Source organism: Buteo buteo, chromosome Z (genome assembly GCF_964188355.1).
Source record: "Buteo buteo chromosome Z, bButBut1.hap1.1, whole genome shotgun sequence".
NCBI classification, from domain to species: domain Eukaryota; kingdom Metazoa; phylum Chordata; class Aves; order Accipitriformes; family Accipitridae; genus Buteo; species Buteo buteo.
This window is the reverse complement of record NC_134204.1, coordinates 76,649,337-76,669,970: the sequence shown is the minus strand read 5'-3', so window position 1 is coordinate 76,669,970 and position 20,634 is coordinate 76,649,337. Positions and strand designations below refer to the sequence as shown.

The following is a 20,634-nucleotide window of genomic DNA, read 5'->3' as shown; positions in this document are numbered from 1 at the left end:
GCAGCCGCTCACTCACTCACCCCTGTGAGAGACTGAAAGAATTAATGTCTCAAACATTGTGGTGGGGCAAATTCTGCTTAAAGACAAACCCTGCACAGCAAGGAACCAAGGTGAAAAGCCCATCAGCTCAGACATCAGCAACAGGAGGAGGAAGGCGTGCTGGAGGGTGTGCAGCTCCCTGTTCTGATAAGCTCTTCTGATGCAAAGATCAAACAATGCCCACGTCTGCAGGGAAGGAGAAGTTACTCCACAAACAACCCCCAAGCCCAAAGGCTCACAAACTGTTCATTAGCCTGAGGAGTTCGGGTCCTGCCCGAAGAAGGGACAAGGATGATAAAAAGACACCAACTGAAGCCCTGGGTGTGCAAGCCTACCGGGACTGGACCCCTTGGCTGACTGAACTAACGCTGGACCCAGGACCAGTGAAATCTTTCTCTCTTCTTTTTTCTCTCTTTTCTTCTTCTCTCTTTCCTTTTCCTTTTCCACAATCGCATCCATTTCAAGATATAAACCGTTGACCAAGTCTGTGACTAAGAGCGGATCCAGCCTCCCCTAGAATCTTCTCTGAGGAGGAGTCTTGAAAGCAAGGGGGTCTGCTCTGAACCTCGTGACTCAACGGGAGGGATCTCCTTATTCCCTGAATCGATGTATGTGGTTACCCTGGGTTACACGGTCTACAGAAGTAATCTTATGCCAATTCCTGTTGTGAGAAACCCTGCCACCTACTACCACCCCTCCCCAGTTCAGTTTGCTTCTGTCATGAATAAAATCTTGTAACTGATCATTTGGTGTCGTTTCACCTTAATTTAGCCTGAGGGAATTTCGAATTAAACACAACTCCCTGGTCTGTCCAGTCTGGGTTGTGACACCCCCCCACCCAGTGGGATGGGGGAGAAAATCGGGAAAAGAAGTAAAACTCGTGGGTTCAGATAAGAATGGTTTAATAGAACGGAAAAGAAGAAACTAATATTGATAATGATAACACTAATAAAATGACAACAGCAATAATGAATGGATTGGAATGTACAAATGACGCACAGTGCAATTGCTCACCACCGGCCAACCGACATCCAGCTAGTCCCTGAGGGCAATTCCCTGCACCTACTCCCTGGACTAGATGGGACGTCACACGGTATGGAATACAACGTTGGTCACACGGTTTGAAATACAACGTTGGCCAATTTGGGTCAGCTGTCCTGGCTGTGTCCTGTGCCAACTTCTTGTGCCCCTCCAGCTTTCTCGCTGGCTGGCCATGAGAAGCTGAAAAATCCTTGACTTCAGACTAAACACTACTGAGCAACAACTGAAAACATCAGTGTTATCAACATTCTTCTCATACTGAACTCAAAACACAGCACTGTACCAGCTACTAGGAAGACAATTAACTCTATCCCAGCTGAAACCAGGACACTTTGTAAGAGAACTTTGTTTAGATGTGAATAATTTGCGTATGTGTAAGTTAATTCTGGTCTCTGCTGTGTGTCATGATTTCAGAGAGCCCAAGCTGCATTACAAGGTATGAATGCTATGCAGTCTGGAAACCTGGCTACTGCAAGTACTCCCGTTGCTGAAGGTGGGCCCCTTCCAAGTCAAGGTTCTGTTCTTCGGGTCATTGTCGAAAATCTTTTCTACCCTGTCACTTTAGACCTGCTGTGTCAGGTAATGAGGATTGCTTAAAAAAAATAGTTAAAATTTGTTCCAATGTTGCCATTGTAAAGCCATAACCCCCCCCCCCCCCTTTTTTTTTTTAAGGTACCTGTGCATACTTAATTGCTTGAATGAGGACTGTCACTTTAAAATGATTTGTTGCAGTTTAGGGATCTAGGCTTGAATCAGTTTTGCACAAAAATCAAAGCAAACAGAGCTTCTGTACTCAGCTTTTCATGTTGTCTTTCATTTCTTTAAGTTCCTTGGTTTCTGTGGAAGTAGCAACAAACCTGAGGTGTTATTTCTAATTTTTGCCCACATGATGAGTTAGTGAAATACTGATTGTTATGAACTTGTGGACCAATATTTTAGCACTCTTTATACTGAGTAACTTCTGTAGTTTAGATTAAATTTTAGGGTTTTATATTCACTTTTATAATTCAATGCAAGTGATGTACTATACAAGTATAGTTGCTTGGACAAAAGTTTTTGATTGTTCATCAACTATTAGAATGCCATTTACTTTAACTCTGAAAGCCGGGAATAGTGGTGGGCTATAGCTATGAAAGACATTACCATAACTCCTGCTAGGAGTCATGCTATGCTGTTGAGAACTGTAAGTTTAAAACAATTAAGTCACAAAACTATGTCTTTGTGACTGAAGGATTTGTCAATACTTTTTTCAAATATTGCAAGCAGTTCTATACTTGAATCTTTTGCAATTACTAGTAAATTTGTGCGATAAAAAATATGCCCCAAATATGAGTTTCTCAATTTAATGTGATTTAAAATAATAGGGATGTTTTTACAAGAATGTGCAGTCCTGGAAGAAGGTTGTTGCTGCTCTACTAGCATATCGCATAATAGCTGATCGTTACCAACACTTTATTTTCAATCTTACCTCTTAATATTTCCTCTTTCTCTGTATCTCCCCACCTTGTCACTTGTCACTTTGATGACACTAGTTGTCACTTTGATGTAGCAATTTGCCTGATCTAAACTCTTGTTTGTATCTATGAGTATTGTTCACTCATTATTGAGCTCGTGCAAATAGTATGACAACTGTTTAGGATTATTAGTGCACTCAGAATAACCTGAGAACAAACTTTTGTGGTTATGAGAGCTGTACTAGTTTAATATTGCAACAGCGGTTCCTGGATCTAATCTTCTGTGGGTTTTTTTGTTTTTTTCTTTTTTTTTTTTTTTTTTTACTAAGCAGGCAGTGGAAGGAGATTCATGTTAGTTTAATTTGATTAATGTTTACTTCAGTGCAACAGAGCTATATTTTCAGTCTTTGAATTGCCCATTGACCTTCACTCAACTACTTTTGCAATAGGTCTAGAAAATTAAAGCAATTTTTGAAAAGGGAGCTTATTTGGGGTTCTTACCAGGGGACAATCTGCTCTAATTAAAGCAGCATTTTGTGCCTGATAGTTACAATGTAACATTACTTTGTAAGTGTGGTAAGGTTAATGAAAATGAAAATATTCACTGATAAGTATGGCATCGTATGGAACACTAGCAGGCAAGCTGTCATCCAAAACTTCAATTATATTTTGTAAATTATAACTGCTTGTCAAGTAACTAGCACTTTCTTCTAGCACAATTCACCTTAAAATATTTATTATAAGAAATAGAATATTCAGTGTTACGTTTGCAGAAACAAAATTTATATACACAGTGGGTTTTAGCTTTAAAACCAAACAGGAATACATTGAATTTCATTATCTTAAAAAGGTCTATTTAGTCTTCTGGATAAACATGGCAAAGCATGTGTTCAGAAGCTGTATTTAGGCCTTTCTTAAGGGGAAGTGCTTTATGAAGAGGAACTCAATGGCTAATTTTAAATTGCTGTGAAAAAGGTTTGTGTTCTGTCTTCTACCACAAAACGATGACTGCAGCATAAAAATGTTGTTTCTGAGAGATTGAAAAACTGGGCACAAAGGGTTAGGACAGTGTGTCTTGCATCCATGATTCTAGGCCTAACAGGCTGGCAAGAAATACTTGTCCTTACCTCTGGCCTTTCTTTCCATTTCAGGCTTAATACTTGTCTGGGGGGGGTCTGATTTCCTGACTTTGCATCAATTCTAACAGTTTGTTCTAAAACTGCTAGTACTTCCCAAACTCACCTTTCTTCTTCCACTGTTCATTTGGACATAGTTTTTCTGCACTGGCATGATACGTCCTAGCTATACTTTTTTTTCCTCATTCTATGTGGCTTTGCTTTTGTATAGACACCTTCATGTAGTGCACACTCTTGTTTAAACTAGGTCTTTGTCTTTCTTCTTTCCTTCTTTTTCTTCTAGTTAGTACAGTGGGTCTGCATGATTCATTTGTAGGCACATCAACTATTTAAGATGTATTTTTGGTCATTAAATTTGCAGAATTTGTTTGAAGTACAGAATGTAAAGGTGGATACCTTGCAAGGCATTTTGCAGTTCCCATCTCAATTAACTTATGAAAGTCCATTTCTCAAACCTCAACTTTGATTTTCCACAATTTCTCTGCAGACATTGGACAAATGCCTGTTTGGGCTGGCCTTCCCTGCTCTTAGTTGAACAGTCATTGCTAAAACTTGAAGGAAATTTTCTCCTTCTTCCCCATCTTTTGTAGCCTCTTTTTTAATTTTTATATTTTTTTTACCTGAAATAAAATTCTGAGTTCACTCAATTTCTGTTCAGCTGTCAGAAAAGAAATCATTTTCAGAAATTTATATGAAGTACAAAATGCTAGGTTTTAGTGTGCATGAATTATTCATTGTTTCTGAAAGTCCATGTTTTTTTCTTGTCAGATTTTCTCTAAATTTGGATCTATCTTGAAGATTATCACCTTCACGAAGAACAGCATGTTCCAAGCTTTGATCCAGTATGCTGATCCAATGAATGCATATTATGCCAAAATAGTAAGTGTAGCATATTCAGCTTGATTTTTTTGTTTTGTTTTGTTTGTGGGTTTTTTTTCCCCCAGGTAAATGGAGAACATTAGGAATAGCTTGATCATTAACTTTATGACTTCTCATCATTCTAACACAGTTGTTGCACATGAATAACTTTGCCATCCCTCATTAGTTAAGAGGATAGCACTCTATCATGAACTGCAAGCATAAATGCACAAACATATTTATGTTATGCAAACATAAAAACACAAAAATCAGACCTGTCAGTAGTGATGAGTGATGGTAACTAGTCAACCAAAAAGTCTTTTGCCTTTCAAACTAAATGGAATATTTTCAGTGAGGTTCAATACTAAGAGTAGTGTAGTTAAATGCCCAGAGATTAGATGAATATTCCACGTTTTACTTGCTTGAATTTCAGTGAGAAATTTGTAGTAATCAATGTTTTCACCTTAAACTTCTTAATAGCAAACATGCTGTATCCTGATTTTTACAATGCACATTCTTAGTAATGAAGAAAACCTCACCTACTTTAGGTGTATTTCCTGCAGTGGTTTAACTTTGACTGGGTGCCAGGCACCCACCAAGCTGCTCTCATTTCCCCTCCTCAGCAGGACAGGGGGAGAAAATAAGATGAAAAAGCTCGTAGGTCCACATGAGGACAGGGAGATTGCTCATCAATTACCATCACAGGCATAACAAGACTCGACTTAGGGAAGGTTGATTTAATTTATTGCCAATTAAAAATAGGGTAGGATAGTAAGGAGTAAAAACACCTTCCCTACACCCTTACTCCCTCTTCCCAGGCTCAGCTTCACTCCCAACCCTTCTACCTCCTCCCCTGAGTGGCGCAGGGGTACAAGCAATGTGGGTTGTGGTCTTTCCATAACACTGTCTGTGCCTCTCCTTCCTCCTCATGCTGTTCCTGTGCTCCAGTCTGGGTCCTCCCCATGTGATACAGTCCTTCACAAACTACTCCAACGTGGGTCCTTCCCATGGGCTGCAGGTGGATACCTTCTCCACTGTGGACCTCCATGGGCTGCAGGGGGACAGCCTGGCTCACTATGATCCTCTCCAGAGGAATCTCTGCTCTGGTGCCCAGACCACCTCCTCCTCCTCCTCCTCGCCCTCCTCCTCCTCCTTCTCCTTCTCCTCCTTCTCTGACCTTGGTGTCTGCAGGGTTGTTTCTTTCACACTTTTCTCACTCCTCTCTCTTCCAGCTGTTGCACAGTGGTTTTTACCTTTTCTTAAACATGTTATCACAGAGGTGCCCCCAGTGTTCTGACTGGCTCTGCTTTGGGCAGCAGCAGATCTGTTTTGGAGCTGGCTGGAACTCACTCTGTCCAGCACGGGGCAGCCCCTGGTCTCTTCCTACAGAGGGGCAGCAGCCCCCCTACTACCAAAAGCTTCCTATGTAAACCCAATACATTTTTTTTTAAAACAACTTTCAGAATTACTTTCCTTATAATAGCTAAATATTTTAATTTCTAGAAAATATTGTTATTTTCCTCAGTGCAGAGTAGTTTGTTAATTAAATATTGAGGGCTGAGACTTCAAAGATTTTTGCAGAAGGGACAGCAGTGTTACAAATCCTCACATTATAATACTTGAACTGTGAACTAAAAAGTAAAGACAGAAGATAAAATATTCACTTACTTGAAACTAAGCCTGAGACACTTTCTATTTCACTTTAACCTATGTGGACACCTCAATATTAGTAAATAAATAAAATCAATTTGAAAGTTCCCGTAGAATGTACATAGAAGAATAGATTCCGCTAAGTATTAAGTGGTATTCAGCATTCAGTTTTTTCAAAAAATTACCAAAAGACTAGAGTGAATGGAACTTTTACCCTCTTTTGTTATTGAAGGTGACTTTATTCTCAGCTTCAAAATTAAAGGCACAGAATATTTATCTACTGCTATTTGCACTATAGTCCAGTAAGTAAATTCACTATGTGTTTCAGAGATTAACTATATATTGGAAATTAGTAAAGGTAGTTGGGATTATAGCCTGTGTGTTAGCAATAGCATCTTTTCTTAAAGAACAGTATTAATAATAAATTATACCTTATTTCACAGAAATTATAATTTCAGTCCATCTTATATTAAATAATTATAACAAACTAGTATCTTTTGACTGGTTTTTCCGCCTTCATCCATCATGATTCTTTTATGTCTGGTACAGTCAGAAGATACTACTTCAGTGATTTCTCTGAGCATAGCTACTCTTAAAAAGATGGATTTTATAGAATCATGTAGGTTGGAAAAGATCCTTAAGATCATCAAGTCCAATTGTAAACCTACACTGCTGAGTCCACCACTAAACCATGTCCCTAAGTGCCACATCCACACACCCTTTAAATACCTCCAGGGATGGTGACTCAACCACTTCCCTGGGCAGCCCATTCCAATGTTTGACAACCCTTTTGGTGAAGAAATTTTTCCTAATATCCAATCTAAACCTCCCCTGGCACAACTTGAGGCCATTTCCTCTTGTCCTATCACTTGTTACTTAGGAGAAGAGACTGACCCCCATCTCGCTACAATCTCGTTTCAGGTAGTTGTAGAGAGTGATAAGGTCTCCTCTCAGCCTCCTTCTCTCCAGGCTAAACAACCCCAGTGCCCTCAGCCACCCCTGATAAGACTTGTGCTCTAGATCCTTCACATGTAAAGGACAGTTCTGTACAATAAAAATCTCCGAGTTAGTATCACTACTAGCATCTGATACCATGTGTTGAGTTGAGTGGGAGACAAGTAAGATTAGAAGCACAGCTGGAAATACAAGTCGTACTTAAAGCTATGTTTTGTGCATTGCCACAAGGCGACAATACTTACTAATTAGTGGACTACACTAGTACTCTACACAGGATGTTTAGGTAAGGATAGCGGCAGTATAATTGCCTACTTGGTGTTCAAAAGCAGCACCTTAAAAACAGAAGATGAGTTTCTGATTGGATACAATTGCAGGGTGAAAATAAAATAAACTTACCCACTATGTGCTTTGTCTCTGAAAACTTACTTATTTTTCTTCAGGCTCTGGATGGCCAAAGTATTTACACTGCATGCTGCACTCTGCGTATTGATTTCTCCAAGTTGGCTAGCCTTAAGGTAAAGTACAACAATGAGAAAAGCAGAGATTTCACTCGCCTTGACCTTCCTTCTGGTGATAGCCAACTGCCCCTGGAGCCATGCGTAGCTCCTCCTGCCTTTGGTAAGAAACCTTCACTTTTAGTGATAAATACACAATAAGATCGTTATGCTTTTTATGCTGCATATATGCTCTGGCTTCATATTGGGTTCATAGAAGGGTACATTTTGCATACATTTTGGTTTGTGAGGTACAGTAAAGTTTGTATGGAGAGCAGAAAGTCCTACTCCAGATAAATGAGTATCTGAAATTATAACATGAGGAATGCTTTTGGGCAAAGTCAAAGTGTTGTCAAAAAGCTACATTTGTAAAATGCTGTGAAATACCATTCATACAGGTAGTATAATAAATGTTACATATCAGATCGGTCAATGTCAGTCATTCAAAATGGATGCTGGTTCCCTAAAGCTGCTTGAAAAGAAGTGTTTTAAGGGTGTTAGCTCTTGTTCATTGGTATTTTAGGATAACTGCCAGCTGTAAGAAACGAAACTGTAAGAAACTTAGAAATGCTACGCTTATTTCTGTATGTTTTGTAGTCACCTTCTAAAAGTAAAATTTTAGAAATTAGAAAGTCACTTCCATGGCATAGAGGAGACAGTGTCTGCTTGAAGCCACACTGGAGAAGCCTTTTTTGCATAAATAGCTCAGGCATGCTCATTTAATCAACTTTGGTAATAATGCAAATCACCAGACAGATTAATCTGACCTGGCAGAAGTGCTCACAATGCAATTTGAGTGATTTTAGCTACTTTTCTTTCTCTCTAATGACAACCATTAGCAACAATACACAGCTAAGAACTATCTCAGCTGTTGAATAGGTATCTAAGTGCTGTCCAGTTGGTTAGAACAGTAGCACGGGCTGGGAAAGAGTTCCCTTTTTTCCTTCATTTTTTTTGTGATTGCTAGGGCAGATACTGGGTTTGGTTTGCTCTTTTAGATAGTTGGCTTTGTTGCAGTCACTACTTTCTTAATTGATTTTGCTGGTCCTCTTAAAGGTAGGCCTTGGATCTTTACATAATGTACAACCATTTTTATAATGTTTTTGAGTATTTGCCATACAGCATCATGGAAATGTGCTGTTATAGATCTGATATGTTCTTACTAATTAGACTTACACAATTTGAAATGTCAATAAAAGGGGAAAGTACAATTAGAGTAGATTAAGGACAAACTTGCTTGTAGGGTAGAGATAACATTGTACACATGCTTTTGGAGGGTAACACATGAACACTTACCCATTTCCTCTCACCTCACTCTTCCAAGCTTGTCATTGCTAGCAATCTCATTTTCAGTGTGAACTTTTACTGTAATAGTAAGAACAGCAGAGGTGCTGGTGTAAAGAAGAGGCTGATGCCTGTATCAAAATTTGTAGTGCAGTCATAGTGAAGCAGCTACATAGTTATTTTTCTTTAAAAAAAAAAATAGTTGTAGACTGGGAGAAGCATGCTTCTAGCCTTTCTGTCAGTGGTGACAACATGCATATGTTGCCATAGTATGTCCTGATAGTCCTCAGTTGCATGACATGAGGAAAAGATGTTGGGAGTCATGTCAGCACTTACACTTCCTGTGTTATTACTAGTGGTAATAGTTTTGATGGAGAATTCTAAGATAAAGCAGGTATCTATCAGAATAATACATGCATTTTTTCTGTAGAGTTGAAGTTTTCTTAATAGCGAAACTGAACTGCTCTTGAAACTTGTTGTTTCCTCTTTTTTTTTCTTTTTTCTTTTGTTTTGTTTTTGGTGGAAAAGATACTGCACTATAAACAAGCAGATTTTATGAATGTTTTGCATTTAAAGAGTTCCCTCACCTAGTCAGCATAAGCAGAGATACGTGAATTAGCTTGCTTTGAAAGCTAGCTGCCAGCCATGAAGCAAATGATTTTACACGTAAAAAAATGCAACAAAGAATTCCAGATCTTTCTGCATTAGCTCTGTTTGACAGTTTTTACATGCCTGACTTTGGTATCAGTTTGCAACTTGCAGGTCTTATTTGGCAGAATAAAAGCGCTTTATCTATTTCTTCATTAATGTTTCCATTACCGTTCTTGGATTGTGAATAAGTGATTAATACCTATATTGCCAAAACTTGTCAGTATAATGCACCAGTGCATGTATTTCAAGAACACAATGACTTGCTTTGGTGTGATAAATGTGTTCAGTTGTTTGTATGAAAGACACTTTGTTGCTACAGATAAGAGGAGGTGTAATGTGATGCGGTATTCATGAATACTTGATCTGTGGTGTCTGTTTTATTTGTTGATTTTGTAATTCATAACGGATACTTCTTCTGGTGTTGTATTATCCCTGTCAATAACCGTCTGTTAGTGAATGTAGCTATTTTAATCAATGGTGGAGGCTTGAGTAGTAAAGCAGACATAGTGCCAGGCTTGCAGGATGTATTTGCTGATTATACATGCCCCATTTAAAAAAATCTTGTGTACTAACATATGAAAGAATCCACAACTCAAGCTTGTATCTAACTGCCTCTTAGAACACAAGTTTGTGTGCTGCCCCAGGTAGCACTTAACTCCACATACTAATGTGAAAATCATCTTCGAGGCTGGGACTCTCCATATGCTGGTGTTCCAAATCTGTTTAATGCTTGTGATTGCCAGGAGAACCATAAAAACCACTGGTTATTTATGAAGTAATACAATCTGGGAAAGTACATCTCCTTAAAAAGCAAAATACGTATACTTTGTGCATCTCAATAGCTAGTAAAATTCAGAACCTCAGATTCACTGTAGTTGTTGTATTATTTAGCCTGTACTGGTTTTAGAAATGTCTAGGAAATAGTTGTGTCTCATCGCTGCAAAATGTCTTTGAGTGTATTTACTTCCAGAAAATGTCTAGAATGCATTTCCATTGTGTGAATAAAAAACATTGAACATTGCACTACAGGCGTCTTAACATTTACAGGATACTAATCTATGCTGTGCTTTCCTATTCAAACTTGTCTAAATTACATTTTGCCCTGACTTTGTTTTAGAGAGGGTCATTAAGGCTGATCAGAATATTTGCCTTTAAAAGTGGCTGAAAATTGTCATTGTAGAACATAGAATCTTTGATTTCAATGAGAGTTTTTAACCCAGAAGATTTATAAAAGAGGTAATCATGGACCAAAGTCAGCGTAGCAACATGGGAAGCTGATTCTCATTGCTGAAGTCTCTTCTGTTTTCTAAAAATTTTAAAATCTCTTTTAATTAGGTGTGTCTGCTCTCTCTAGGCACCCCAAATGTTATCTTCTCATCATATGGAGGGCCTGTTGAGTTTGCCCCAGGCATGGGCTTTTTTGAAGCTGCTGGTAAGTTTCCATTTTCTAAAAATGTGGTGTTTGCATTTGGGGCTAGTGTTCTATCTGAATACACCTGTGTTCAGAGCAAATTGTTTTCAAATATAGCAGTCAGAACACAATGTTGATTTGAGTCTTTCTGATTCTCTTTCTCATATCATTTAGTAAAATTACTTTCTGTAATTAAAAATATATGCTGAGGTAGTTTATCATTTAATAAGGAAAAAATTAAATGCCATGGTAAAGATTACCAGCAAGAGAAGAAACTAAGCGTCTGTTTTCTAAGAATCAGAAGACTTCAGTGACATTCAAAGCTAAAGGAGGAAGTCTCCCCTTTTCTAGCTATAAAATGAGAAATATAGAGTCCTCTAGAATCAGTGATCTTTTCCTTTCCAGCACAGGATAAACTTTTGTGCTAAATTATTTTTCTTCTCTCTTGAGCTGCAATTTATGTCCCCTTTTGTTTGGGTCTGTTGGTGTAGCTGAGTATTTCTTAATCTCTGGAGTGGAGGTGCTTTCTTCTTTATTGCTCAGATACTAGGAATAACTAAATTCCTTAAAAGCATTTTTTTAATTGAATATTGATGTTTTTGCCAAACATAATCTGCTTTTGTCTTCTACGATGTCTTTTCCACTTTGAGATGTCAAGTGATACTATTAATAACCTTCCAGGTGTTTCGGTTCCGGGTATTCCTGGAGCATTTGGTTCTCTCACAGTCACCGCACCTGGACAGATGACTCCTCCTGGTGTTTTTGGTGTTCCAGGAAATTCTGTTTTACTAGTCAGCAACCTCAACCCTGAAGTAAGTTTCATTGGTGGCACTGACGCAAGTATCAGCTTGTATCAACTGCCAGAATCCTTCTTGCAAATTGACATTAGCTGAAGGAATGAGAGAGAAAATCTCTATGCTGATAATATAAAAAACAGGACGGCTCTATTCTTGTTTGAGATAGATAGCTTGCAATATTGATGAGGTTTAAAAACTCCAGTCAGCAGTGAAAAGCTTCCTAAAACAATTTACTTTAGGAAACTTATGTTAGCAGTGTAGCTAGTAATTAGAGAAGAGTGTATAGTCAGATGTGAGAAATGTTTGAAGAGGTAAACAACATATATTAAGACTAAACTTACTGGTATCTCTGTCAGTGACTCCTCTGTGTGCTACTTTATCACTAGAGAAGCCAAAGAATTTTTCATTTCTTACAAATCATGAGGAGTTAGAGAAACAGGAGGGAAGAGAAAAGGAGATAAAAGCATGCCAAATCAAGTACAGTTCAAAGAAAGATAGGCTCTTTCTAGTTTTGCAACTTTTCCCAGGTTGGAGAGGAAAAACACAGGTGCACTTTGCTCTTGACATCACTGTAAATCCATTTTTAAAAGTTAATAAATACTTGTTCACTTTTCATAGTATCACACAGATTTTTTTCATGTGTTGGCAGTAAAATTGCCAAGGACAACTTGGATAGTTATTTTTGTACTGGAAATTACATAGACTGTTCTATAAGCTTACTCCTGTTACTCAAATATTACACATTGATCTGTGCTTAATTAAAACCAATATACATCTCTTATAAAAATCAAGCTTTACCAAGGCCATGGGTTAAAACACAATTCTACTTGACTGTTGATACACAGTTCTACTACAGTCATGTAAAATTCTTGTTTTACGCACTCATTAGATTCACTCCACCATAAAACTGATAAAATTAGGAGTTATTGGCAAAATGGAAGTTATCTTCATATTACTGAGATTTAAAAATCTGTTGACCAATTACTTTAATCTTTAAGTAATTGCTGTGTTTCCGTTTTTGTACCAATAGCTGAATTCCATAGTAAGCATCAAAAGAAACAGCTGCAGATTAGGACTCTAAGACAGGTCACTTTTTCTTTGATTTGTCAATATATCTTATCAGTTAATTCCTGATGACTGCTGTGGATGTGCTTTATGTGACTGATTATTCAAGATGATTCTCTGAGTCTTAAAAGAGAGTGTTTTTTAAGAATAGGCGTATGTGAACCATAGGTCAAAGCTATTTTTAGGACATTGCTGCTTTACTTAAATACTAATCATATCTAAGAAGTTGTCATGTAGAACTTTGTGCTGCAGTGCGTGGTACAACATAAATGCATTAAATAATGCTCAACTTCTAAAAAGGTAAAAAATAAGAACGTACAACAACATTAATTGTTGGAAATATAAATTGTTGTAAATATATTTCTTGGCAACTGTAACACTTGTTCTTCAGTAGTGGTTTTCTGAGCCCTGTCCCTTCTTTTTCTGTGTATAGAAAATCTGGTTGACCTTATTTTGATTTATATTTCAGTGTGCATTTGAATATTCCCTCTTGACTTGTAAATTAGCTGGTTTTGTCTTCCAAAGAACATTTTTTTAGTAGAAATATTGCAGTGTCATTTGGTTAAGAAATTTCTTTAAATAAACTGCTGAATTAAAACATTTGGGCCAGAAGGAAAAACTATAGAAGCATTTAAATTTTACATTGATAGTAATTGTTCCTTATTACTAAATGCTGATAAAAGATATGGGCTTACACTTAGCCTGCAGTATCTTCTGTTTTTAAATAATTTAGGTATGTTTGGTACACATTTCTAATGTTGTGAATTCAGAAGGAATAGGGCTAGAGAGTCTGAGTAGTGCTTCTGATATCCAGGTATTTTTAGTACTCATTACTGGCAAAACCTTCGCCTCAGTTGAATAAAATTTGGCTGCATTAGGTTGTAAATTATATTCTTTGGTACTTGGGGATCTTGGTACACAAGGATTTAATAAAAAATCACTGAAGAAAAATTATTTCTTTCAATATGTAGCTTTCTGTTCACAGCTTCTAATTGAATTTAAATTATTAATTTAAATTCAAGTTAAATACAACTTTCTATATGCTTCATATATAAACAATTAAACGTTATGTGTATCACTTTAGCATGTTATGGTCATGTACAGAAATGGGGACAAAACTGAAGACAAAGCAAACACATTTTGAAGCAACTGGTTTTAGTTTTGTAGGTGTTGTCTGCTGTTTAGAAAATACAAAGGAGTTCTTGAATGCTCTTTTCTGTTTCTAGTTTAGCAAATGTTTTTTATTTTTCAGAGAATGAACTGCCAGCCTGGAAAGACTTAAGTTCAAATAATTAAGCCACTTAAAATATTAATAACTTCTTCGGCATGACAGACTGGGTCTTGACTGATGAAAATGCATGAGCTGAAGTGTTAGCTTGTTTAAATATTTTATATGTGCATAGCAAATATATATTAACAAGAGCACTAAACACTGTAGTTATTGCAGGGAATGGCTTTTGGAGAGACAGGTTTATGTATTAGTGTGCAGTATTTCTTCCATTCTTTTTTGTTTTTTTCTCTTTGTCTTTCCGTGCACTTATGGAATAGATTTCTTTATTTGCATGGTTTTAAAAATAATGTACTCATTTTATCATTTAAACAGGCCATCACACCATATGGACTTTTCATCCTGTTTGGTAAGATATGTCTAATATACCTTGAGAAACTACATGGCTAGCATTCTTTTTATTTATCTGACACATGCTGGTTAATGCAAGCTCCATTGTTCTGTCCTTGTCCAGAAAACACAAAAGAGAATTTGCTGGTTTCAAAATGACAATCATTTGAGTCAGTAGTTGTAGGCCACAGGTACCAAAAAGGCAAAATGGTTACAGTGTCAAAAGATTTTCAGTGTGTGGTCCAATTTGTTTACTACAAAGAATGGGAAAGCAGAGTAAGATGAAAAAATAAAGATTGCATCAGAGGAAATGGAGTACAGAATTGGCACATATGTTAGTTGCAGAGGACAATGTTTGTTGTCATAGTAGTATTTTAACATGCCTCTGTTAAGAGGACTTTAACACTGTTGGACTATTTAAAAGCTGAACATAAACATGCAGTTTTATGACTAAGATCCTGGACTTTTTCCCCTCAGAAAATAATACAGAAACTTTAAAGCTCTCTTTCATACTAATATTCTAACCAACCTGTTTAATGAGTTGATTATTCTTTGTAATACTAATGTTAGTCAAAAGAAACAGACTTGCCTTTGTGCTGTTTGTAGTAATGTGCTGGACAAATTTCCTTTCTGGATTTCCACAGGCGTGTATGGTGATGTGCATCGTGTGAAGATCATGTTTAACAAAAAAGAAAATGCTTTGATTCAGATGGCAGATGCATTCCAGGCTCAATTAGGTACTGGTTTTTAAGGCACAGTTATGCTTCAGACTAGCATGAGTGTGATATAGGTGAGGAATTTGCCATCTGTCAGTGACAAGCATAAATAAATTAAATCCATCATTGTGATGCTTTACTATTACATACAAACCCTTCCTTGTATATGTTGATTATGATCTGTTTGCTTTCATGTAAACAAATTATTTTCCTATAGTGATTTAAAAAAATCCTGTGAATCTCAATCCAGTAAATGTTAGAATTAAAACATCATACAATTTTCCTGTAGTTTATCTTAATAATACATCATGCAATTTTCCTGTAGTTTATCCTGTATCTAGCTATTTAAGAATAATCAACTGCTCTTTATTGAAATGCTGTTTTGCATTTTTGTTTCATTTAGACTGGAGGTTGTATTACATCCTTATACTTGTTTTAAATATAATGTTATGACATGGCCCACCTGGTGACATGGAAGTTGCAGTTTACATTTAGAATGTGAAATCTGACACTAAATAGAAGACAATATTAGTATTCAAAGAATCTTTTTTTTTTTCCCCCTCTCCCTTCATTCCTGTTCAAATTTTATTTCCACTTGTTAGCTATCAGCTACTTGAATGGACTGACGCTTTATGGAAAGGTCCTCCACGCTAGTCTTTCAAAATATCAGGCAGTTCAACTTCCTCATGAGGGACAACAGGACCAAGGTCTGACAAAGGACTACAGCAACAGCCCTTTACATCGCTTTAAGAAGCCTGGCTCTAAGAACTTCCAAAACATCTTTCCTCCATCTGCCACCCTGCATCTCTCCAACATCCCGTGAGTATCTACATGTGTGATCTTCTTGGAAAGATGTTTTTTAGGTTATATTCTTAAGTTACAAAGTCTGACATAAGCTTTAAATTACCTTGGCCTTTTACAGTTTCCTGAGAATTTGGGTCATTCTGCTGTGTAATTAACAATAAGTGAATCTTTTAACTGTCACTTTTTTATTGCTAGCAAAGAGGATAACTGATTGAATGCTCTTCTTTATGAGTTTTAAACCAGTTTACATTTTCTTGAGAATATGTTTTTGTTTTTCACATATTAAGTCCTGTATTATAAATTTTTGCAAAGATTAAAGACATGGTTTTGAAGATAATGTACTGGAGTTACTTTATCAAATTCATCACTGGCCTTGTTATTTAATGTAGATACAGTTTTTAATCATTCTAACACTTTTTAAAGAATGGTTTTTACAGAATTCAGACCCCTTACATACAGGGGAAGTTTTTTTCAAAAAAAAAATGCATCAAGGAGTGTGTTCTTTAAAACTGAAACAACCTTTTTTCCTATCTAGAATGTTGTCAACAATGTGTAGAGTGACAGCCAAACATAAGTTTTTACAGGCTTCTTTTGTTCGGCAGCTGTGCAGGGAGGGAAAAGGGAAAACTATGGAATTTTGTCCAACTAAGGAAAAAAAAAAAAGACACCTAGAAAATGGCTTTTTGAGTTAAATAGAAGACTTTCCAAATTTGAATATATGTGAAGCACACTCCCAGTAATTACAAGATGAAAGGTATTTCTGAAGGTACAGGTTAAGATCATAAGTGATTTTTATGCAATCTGAATTTAACTGAGAGAATAATGGGGGAGGATGAAAAGCAGTAGAGTGTGTCTGAAACATTTTTGTAGCACACTGTGGTGCTAAATCTTAGTGTCAAAGACAAGACGTTTGGTCTAAAGTGTTGACACGGCTTGAGTTGGTGAAGATAGTTTTTGCTGTTCAAATTTAATTTAGAAATCAGAATTGTGATTTTGATACTATCACAGAATGCTGTGCTCTTTTACAACTTGAGGGGGTTTTGGTTTTGTTTTGTTTGTTTGTTTTTTTAAATAGGCCTTCTGTTACTGTTGATGATCTGAAGAACCTTTTTGCCAGTACAGGATCTACTGTGAAAGCCTTCAGATTCTTCCAGTAAGTTCTCCTGTAAAAATGCTGAGCAAGCTTCCACCCTGGAAGATGGCCAATTGCTTTTTTGGGAAATTCCATGTGTGTATAACTGTAGGCAAAGTTCCATGTGCATGTATCTATAGGCAAAAGCTGTACAGCTATGACAATTTTTATGATAATTCTAATCTTAAAATTTTAAATGGGATACTATATTAGCATAATTAAATGAAAAATATTCGGCCTTTTGACAAATTCCGCGTGTGTTCAAAGTAAGATAAGTTTAAGGAAAGTAAATACTTGCGTCTTTAAAAAGAAATACAAGATGTGTATATATAAAATGTCATGTAAAAGGTGACAATGAATCTGCTCTAATATTCATTAAGGTTGCTTGGCAGCATTATTTTAGCATGATCATACCTGCTAGAATAATCCCATATATATGGACAACACAAGTGTTTCTTGGAGGTCTTCAAGCCTTATTTCGACCCTGTTTTTTGAAGTGCAGTGTAATGGAAGAATGATACGGCTGTAGGCCACTGATCTGCAAAATTTGTGTTGTTTTGTTATCTCCTCATTTTAGCAGGTGCATAACTAGTTCTGATTCTTTCACTGTACAAGTGTTAAGTGTGTGTGATGTGGCTGAAAAAATACTTGTGTCACCTTTTTGTGTTGGCTAGTGCAATGAAAATTTGGTTAGGATTAATAATGATTTTTATTGTACTTCAGACACAATTACAAAATGGCTCTTATCCAGCTGGGCTCTGTGGAAGAAGCAGTTCAAGCTCTCATTGCGCTTCACAATCATGACTTTGGAGAAAACCATCACCTCCGAGTTTCTTTCACAAAATCTACAATCTGACTTTTCTGTGAACTTTCCTTTAAGACTGCATGACAGTTTTAGTAAAATCTTCAAACAGGGACTGAAACAGGTGTGACCAGCTCTGTCTCTCAAAAGAAAAAGCTCATTCATACACAAAGAATTAAGTAATGATCTTTCCTGAGTTTAGCTGCCAGTATGTGATCAAAGTTTAATATTAATCCATAGAAAGATGATTCTGTGAAATTGCTTTAGCAACAATATGTATCATCAAATTTTCTACTTAAAATTATACTTAGAGAACATCCTTTTACCTTTTGTCCAAAATCAGCCTTACAAAACATTTGGAGTGCTTTTACAATATACCAAACAAATAATACTTCTAACAAAATGGCGAATCTACTCTATACAGATTGAACACTAATTTGAATGTGAAATAGTGCTTGGGTTTCTTGAAGAAAAGCAAGCACTGACTGGGATTGTCCTCTAAATAGTATTTATGTTACCAGGGGTTTTTTTGAAAACAATAAGTCTGTGCTGTTCATATGGGTTAAATTATTAGAGAAAAGGCAGTGCCTTCTCTGTGGAGTAAAAGATATTTGAGAAGTTTCTTCAAGATGTGGTATCAGAGACGTAGCTTGACTTAAGCATGGAATGGAAGTTTGATGTCTTATTTTTACTATGAAGTGATGTGTAATAGTATTTGGAGAAAATAAGACAAGAAAATAGTCCTGATTTCAAAGAGTTTTTTACATTTCTTTAAAGAATAAAAATGTTTACAGTCTTAGGGAAAATATTCAGGATTATGATAGTTTGACAAGTTTTTAAGAAGTTATTTTTGTTAAAGTCATTTGGGGGCAGAAAAATTAAACCTCAAGAGTTTTTTCTACCACTATAATGTCTAATTCCTAAATTACTATGTATTTACTTGATTACTTATTATGTGCCTTACTATGTGCTTATGATACAATAGCTTAGAGTTTTTTCTAAAGTGTCTTGAAAAAAATATTGTGGCCTTTGTGAAAATTCTCTTCTTTGTCTTTTTGGTAATGTTTCCCTCAATACTTTTAATCTTTTTTTTAAATTAAGTAATACTCTGAATTCTAATCTCTTCTGCTTTAGTATAGAGATTGGATAGAGATGGGAATGAGGTTTAATTCATTGCATAATCATGTAGGGATTCTTTGAATTTACCTTGTTGCAGTTGTCTGATACCAGTACTCGGCTGAAAAAAATTTCACACCCAGAGAAGTGTGCTAAAAAAAACTATATAGAGACACCAAACAGCAAATTCACTGCAGTTTCTGAACTTCGTCTAACTTTGAGAGACATTGGGTGTATCAGAATATTCTCTTTTGGGTTCCTGCATTTTTCTCTCAGTATTGAACTTGAAGTAATAATGAGCTATCGTTCTTTCCTTTGTAAGAATGCACAAATGTTCGATACTGAATGTCTGTTTCTCTTTGGAGAATGAGCTGAGATGCAATTAGTTTTGGTGTTGAAAGTACATACGAACTTCAGTGACTTCTGACTGTATTTTTAAAAGTTAAATTTCTTTTTAAGATATTTTTCTTTCCAGTATTTACTTAACCACCTTTTAAAGAGGTAGTCCTCTCAAACATAATATGTATTTACTTCTAAGTACTGCAGAATTTTTTTCTTCTGTAATATTTTGGCACTCATTATTTTCTTTTTTTTTTTCCCCATTAGGCTGTATGACTAATTTCTATCTTTCTAGAGCGGGCATGTTTCTACCATGATACAGGTATTCTGGAGTAAGCTTTTTCAAATGTTCTCTCTGAAATATTTTTGCAAAATCAGCAGGGTACTAGCTTGCCTTCTTTTCTTCTGTGTAAATTAATTAGAGTTACAGCAGCCAATCATAGTAAAGATGGTGCCAAACCTCCTATACTGCAACAAAAGGGTGCTATTTGACAGTAGACAGAATGCTGACTAAATACGTATGTAGCTATAATAAGTGCTGTACAACACAAATAAATAAATATTCAGAATGTACTATTTACTGGAAAGTTAAATGGCTTAGTAATAACAGACAATGTTATCTCTCGGATTTGAGGTAGCATTTCCATTTTCCCCCTTCTGAAATAGCTAATTCAGTTCAGTGAAGTTTGAAACTAAGTAATTGTGTGGTGCCAGAGCACCATATTAACAAGGGACACATGAATGATTTTAGCAAAGTGCAGTTGTAAGCAGGCATGTTCATTTGCACAAGTCCTTTTCTACTAGATACTTAATACTGTCTGTGTTTTGCCTTGTTAGCAGTCACACTGATATCAGTTAAAGAGAATCTTGCTGGACTGGGAATGTTGCTTGTTTACTGCACATAAATTGCTTTGATAATGCTAGTCCATATGAAAGATGCTTTGTCACTTTTCTTAAGAATTACAGCTACAGAGGAGAGGAATCATGCTAGACCTGAATGTAACTCTAAAGCAGAAAAAAAAGAACCTTAAATTTGAAAGCTAACATTGACACATATAGCAGAAAATGGGAAAGCTTAATCAAACATAAAAGGATAAGGGCCTCTGACATTCTTTCAAAACCAGAAAGGAATAATTTCTTGGCTTTAACTTAATGTTGAGAGTAGAGCTAATGTCAGCTTTGGACTGTTTGCAGTTTGAAATGTAGAGGTCTACAGTTTAAGTTACTAGAGACTTACAATTTTTTAATTTAAGAAAAATCTGGGTGGTGG

At 36.3% G+C, this 20,634-nt stretch overlaps 1 protein-coding gene across 1 annotated transcript in view; it reads left to right on the top strand.

The window, feature by feature from the left end:
- PTBP3 (polypyrimidine tract binding protein 3) overlaps nt 1-18,015 on the top strand; it is a 53,352-nt gene extending 35,337 nt beyond the window's left edge. The window contains exons 7-16 of the mRNA XM_075019439.1: nt 1,495-1,659; nt 4,439-4,549; nt 7,576-7,753; nt 10,919-10,996; nt 11,657-11,787; nt 14,441-14,474; nt 15,100-15,192; nt 15,774-15,990; nt 17,051-17,128; nt 17,831-18,015. Coding sequence (XP_074875540.1) covers nt 1,495-1,659; nt 4,439-4,549; nt 7,576-7,753; nt 10,919-10,996; nt 11,657-11,787; nt 14,441-14,474; nt 15,100-15,192; nt 15,774-15,990; nt 17,051-17,128; nt 17,831-17,963 — 1,218 coding nt within the window. The 3' untranslated portion in view covers nt 17,964-18,015. The remainder of the gene's footprint in view (nt 1-1,494; nt 1,660-4,438; nt 4,550-7,575; nt 7,754-10,918; nt 10,997-11,656; nt 11,788-14,440; nt 14,475-15,099; nt 15,193-15,773; nt 15,991-17,050; nt 17,129-17,830) is intronic.
- The last annotated feature ends 2,619 nt before the right edge of the window (nt 18,016-20,634 follow it).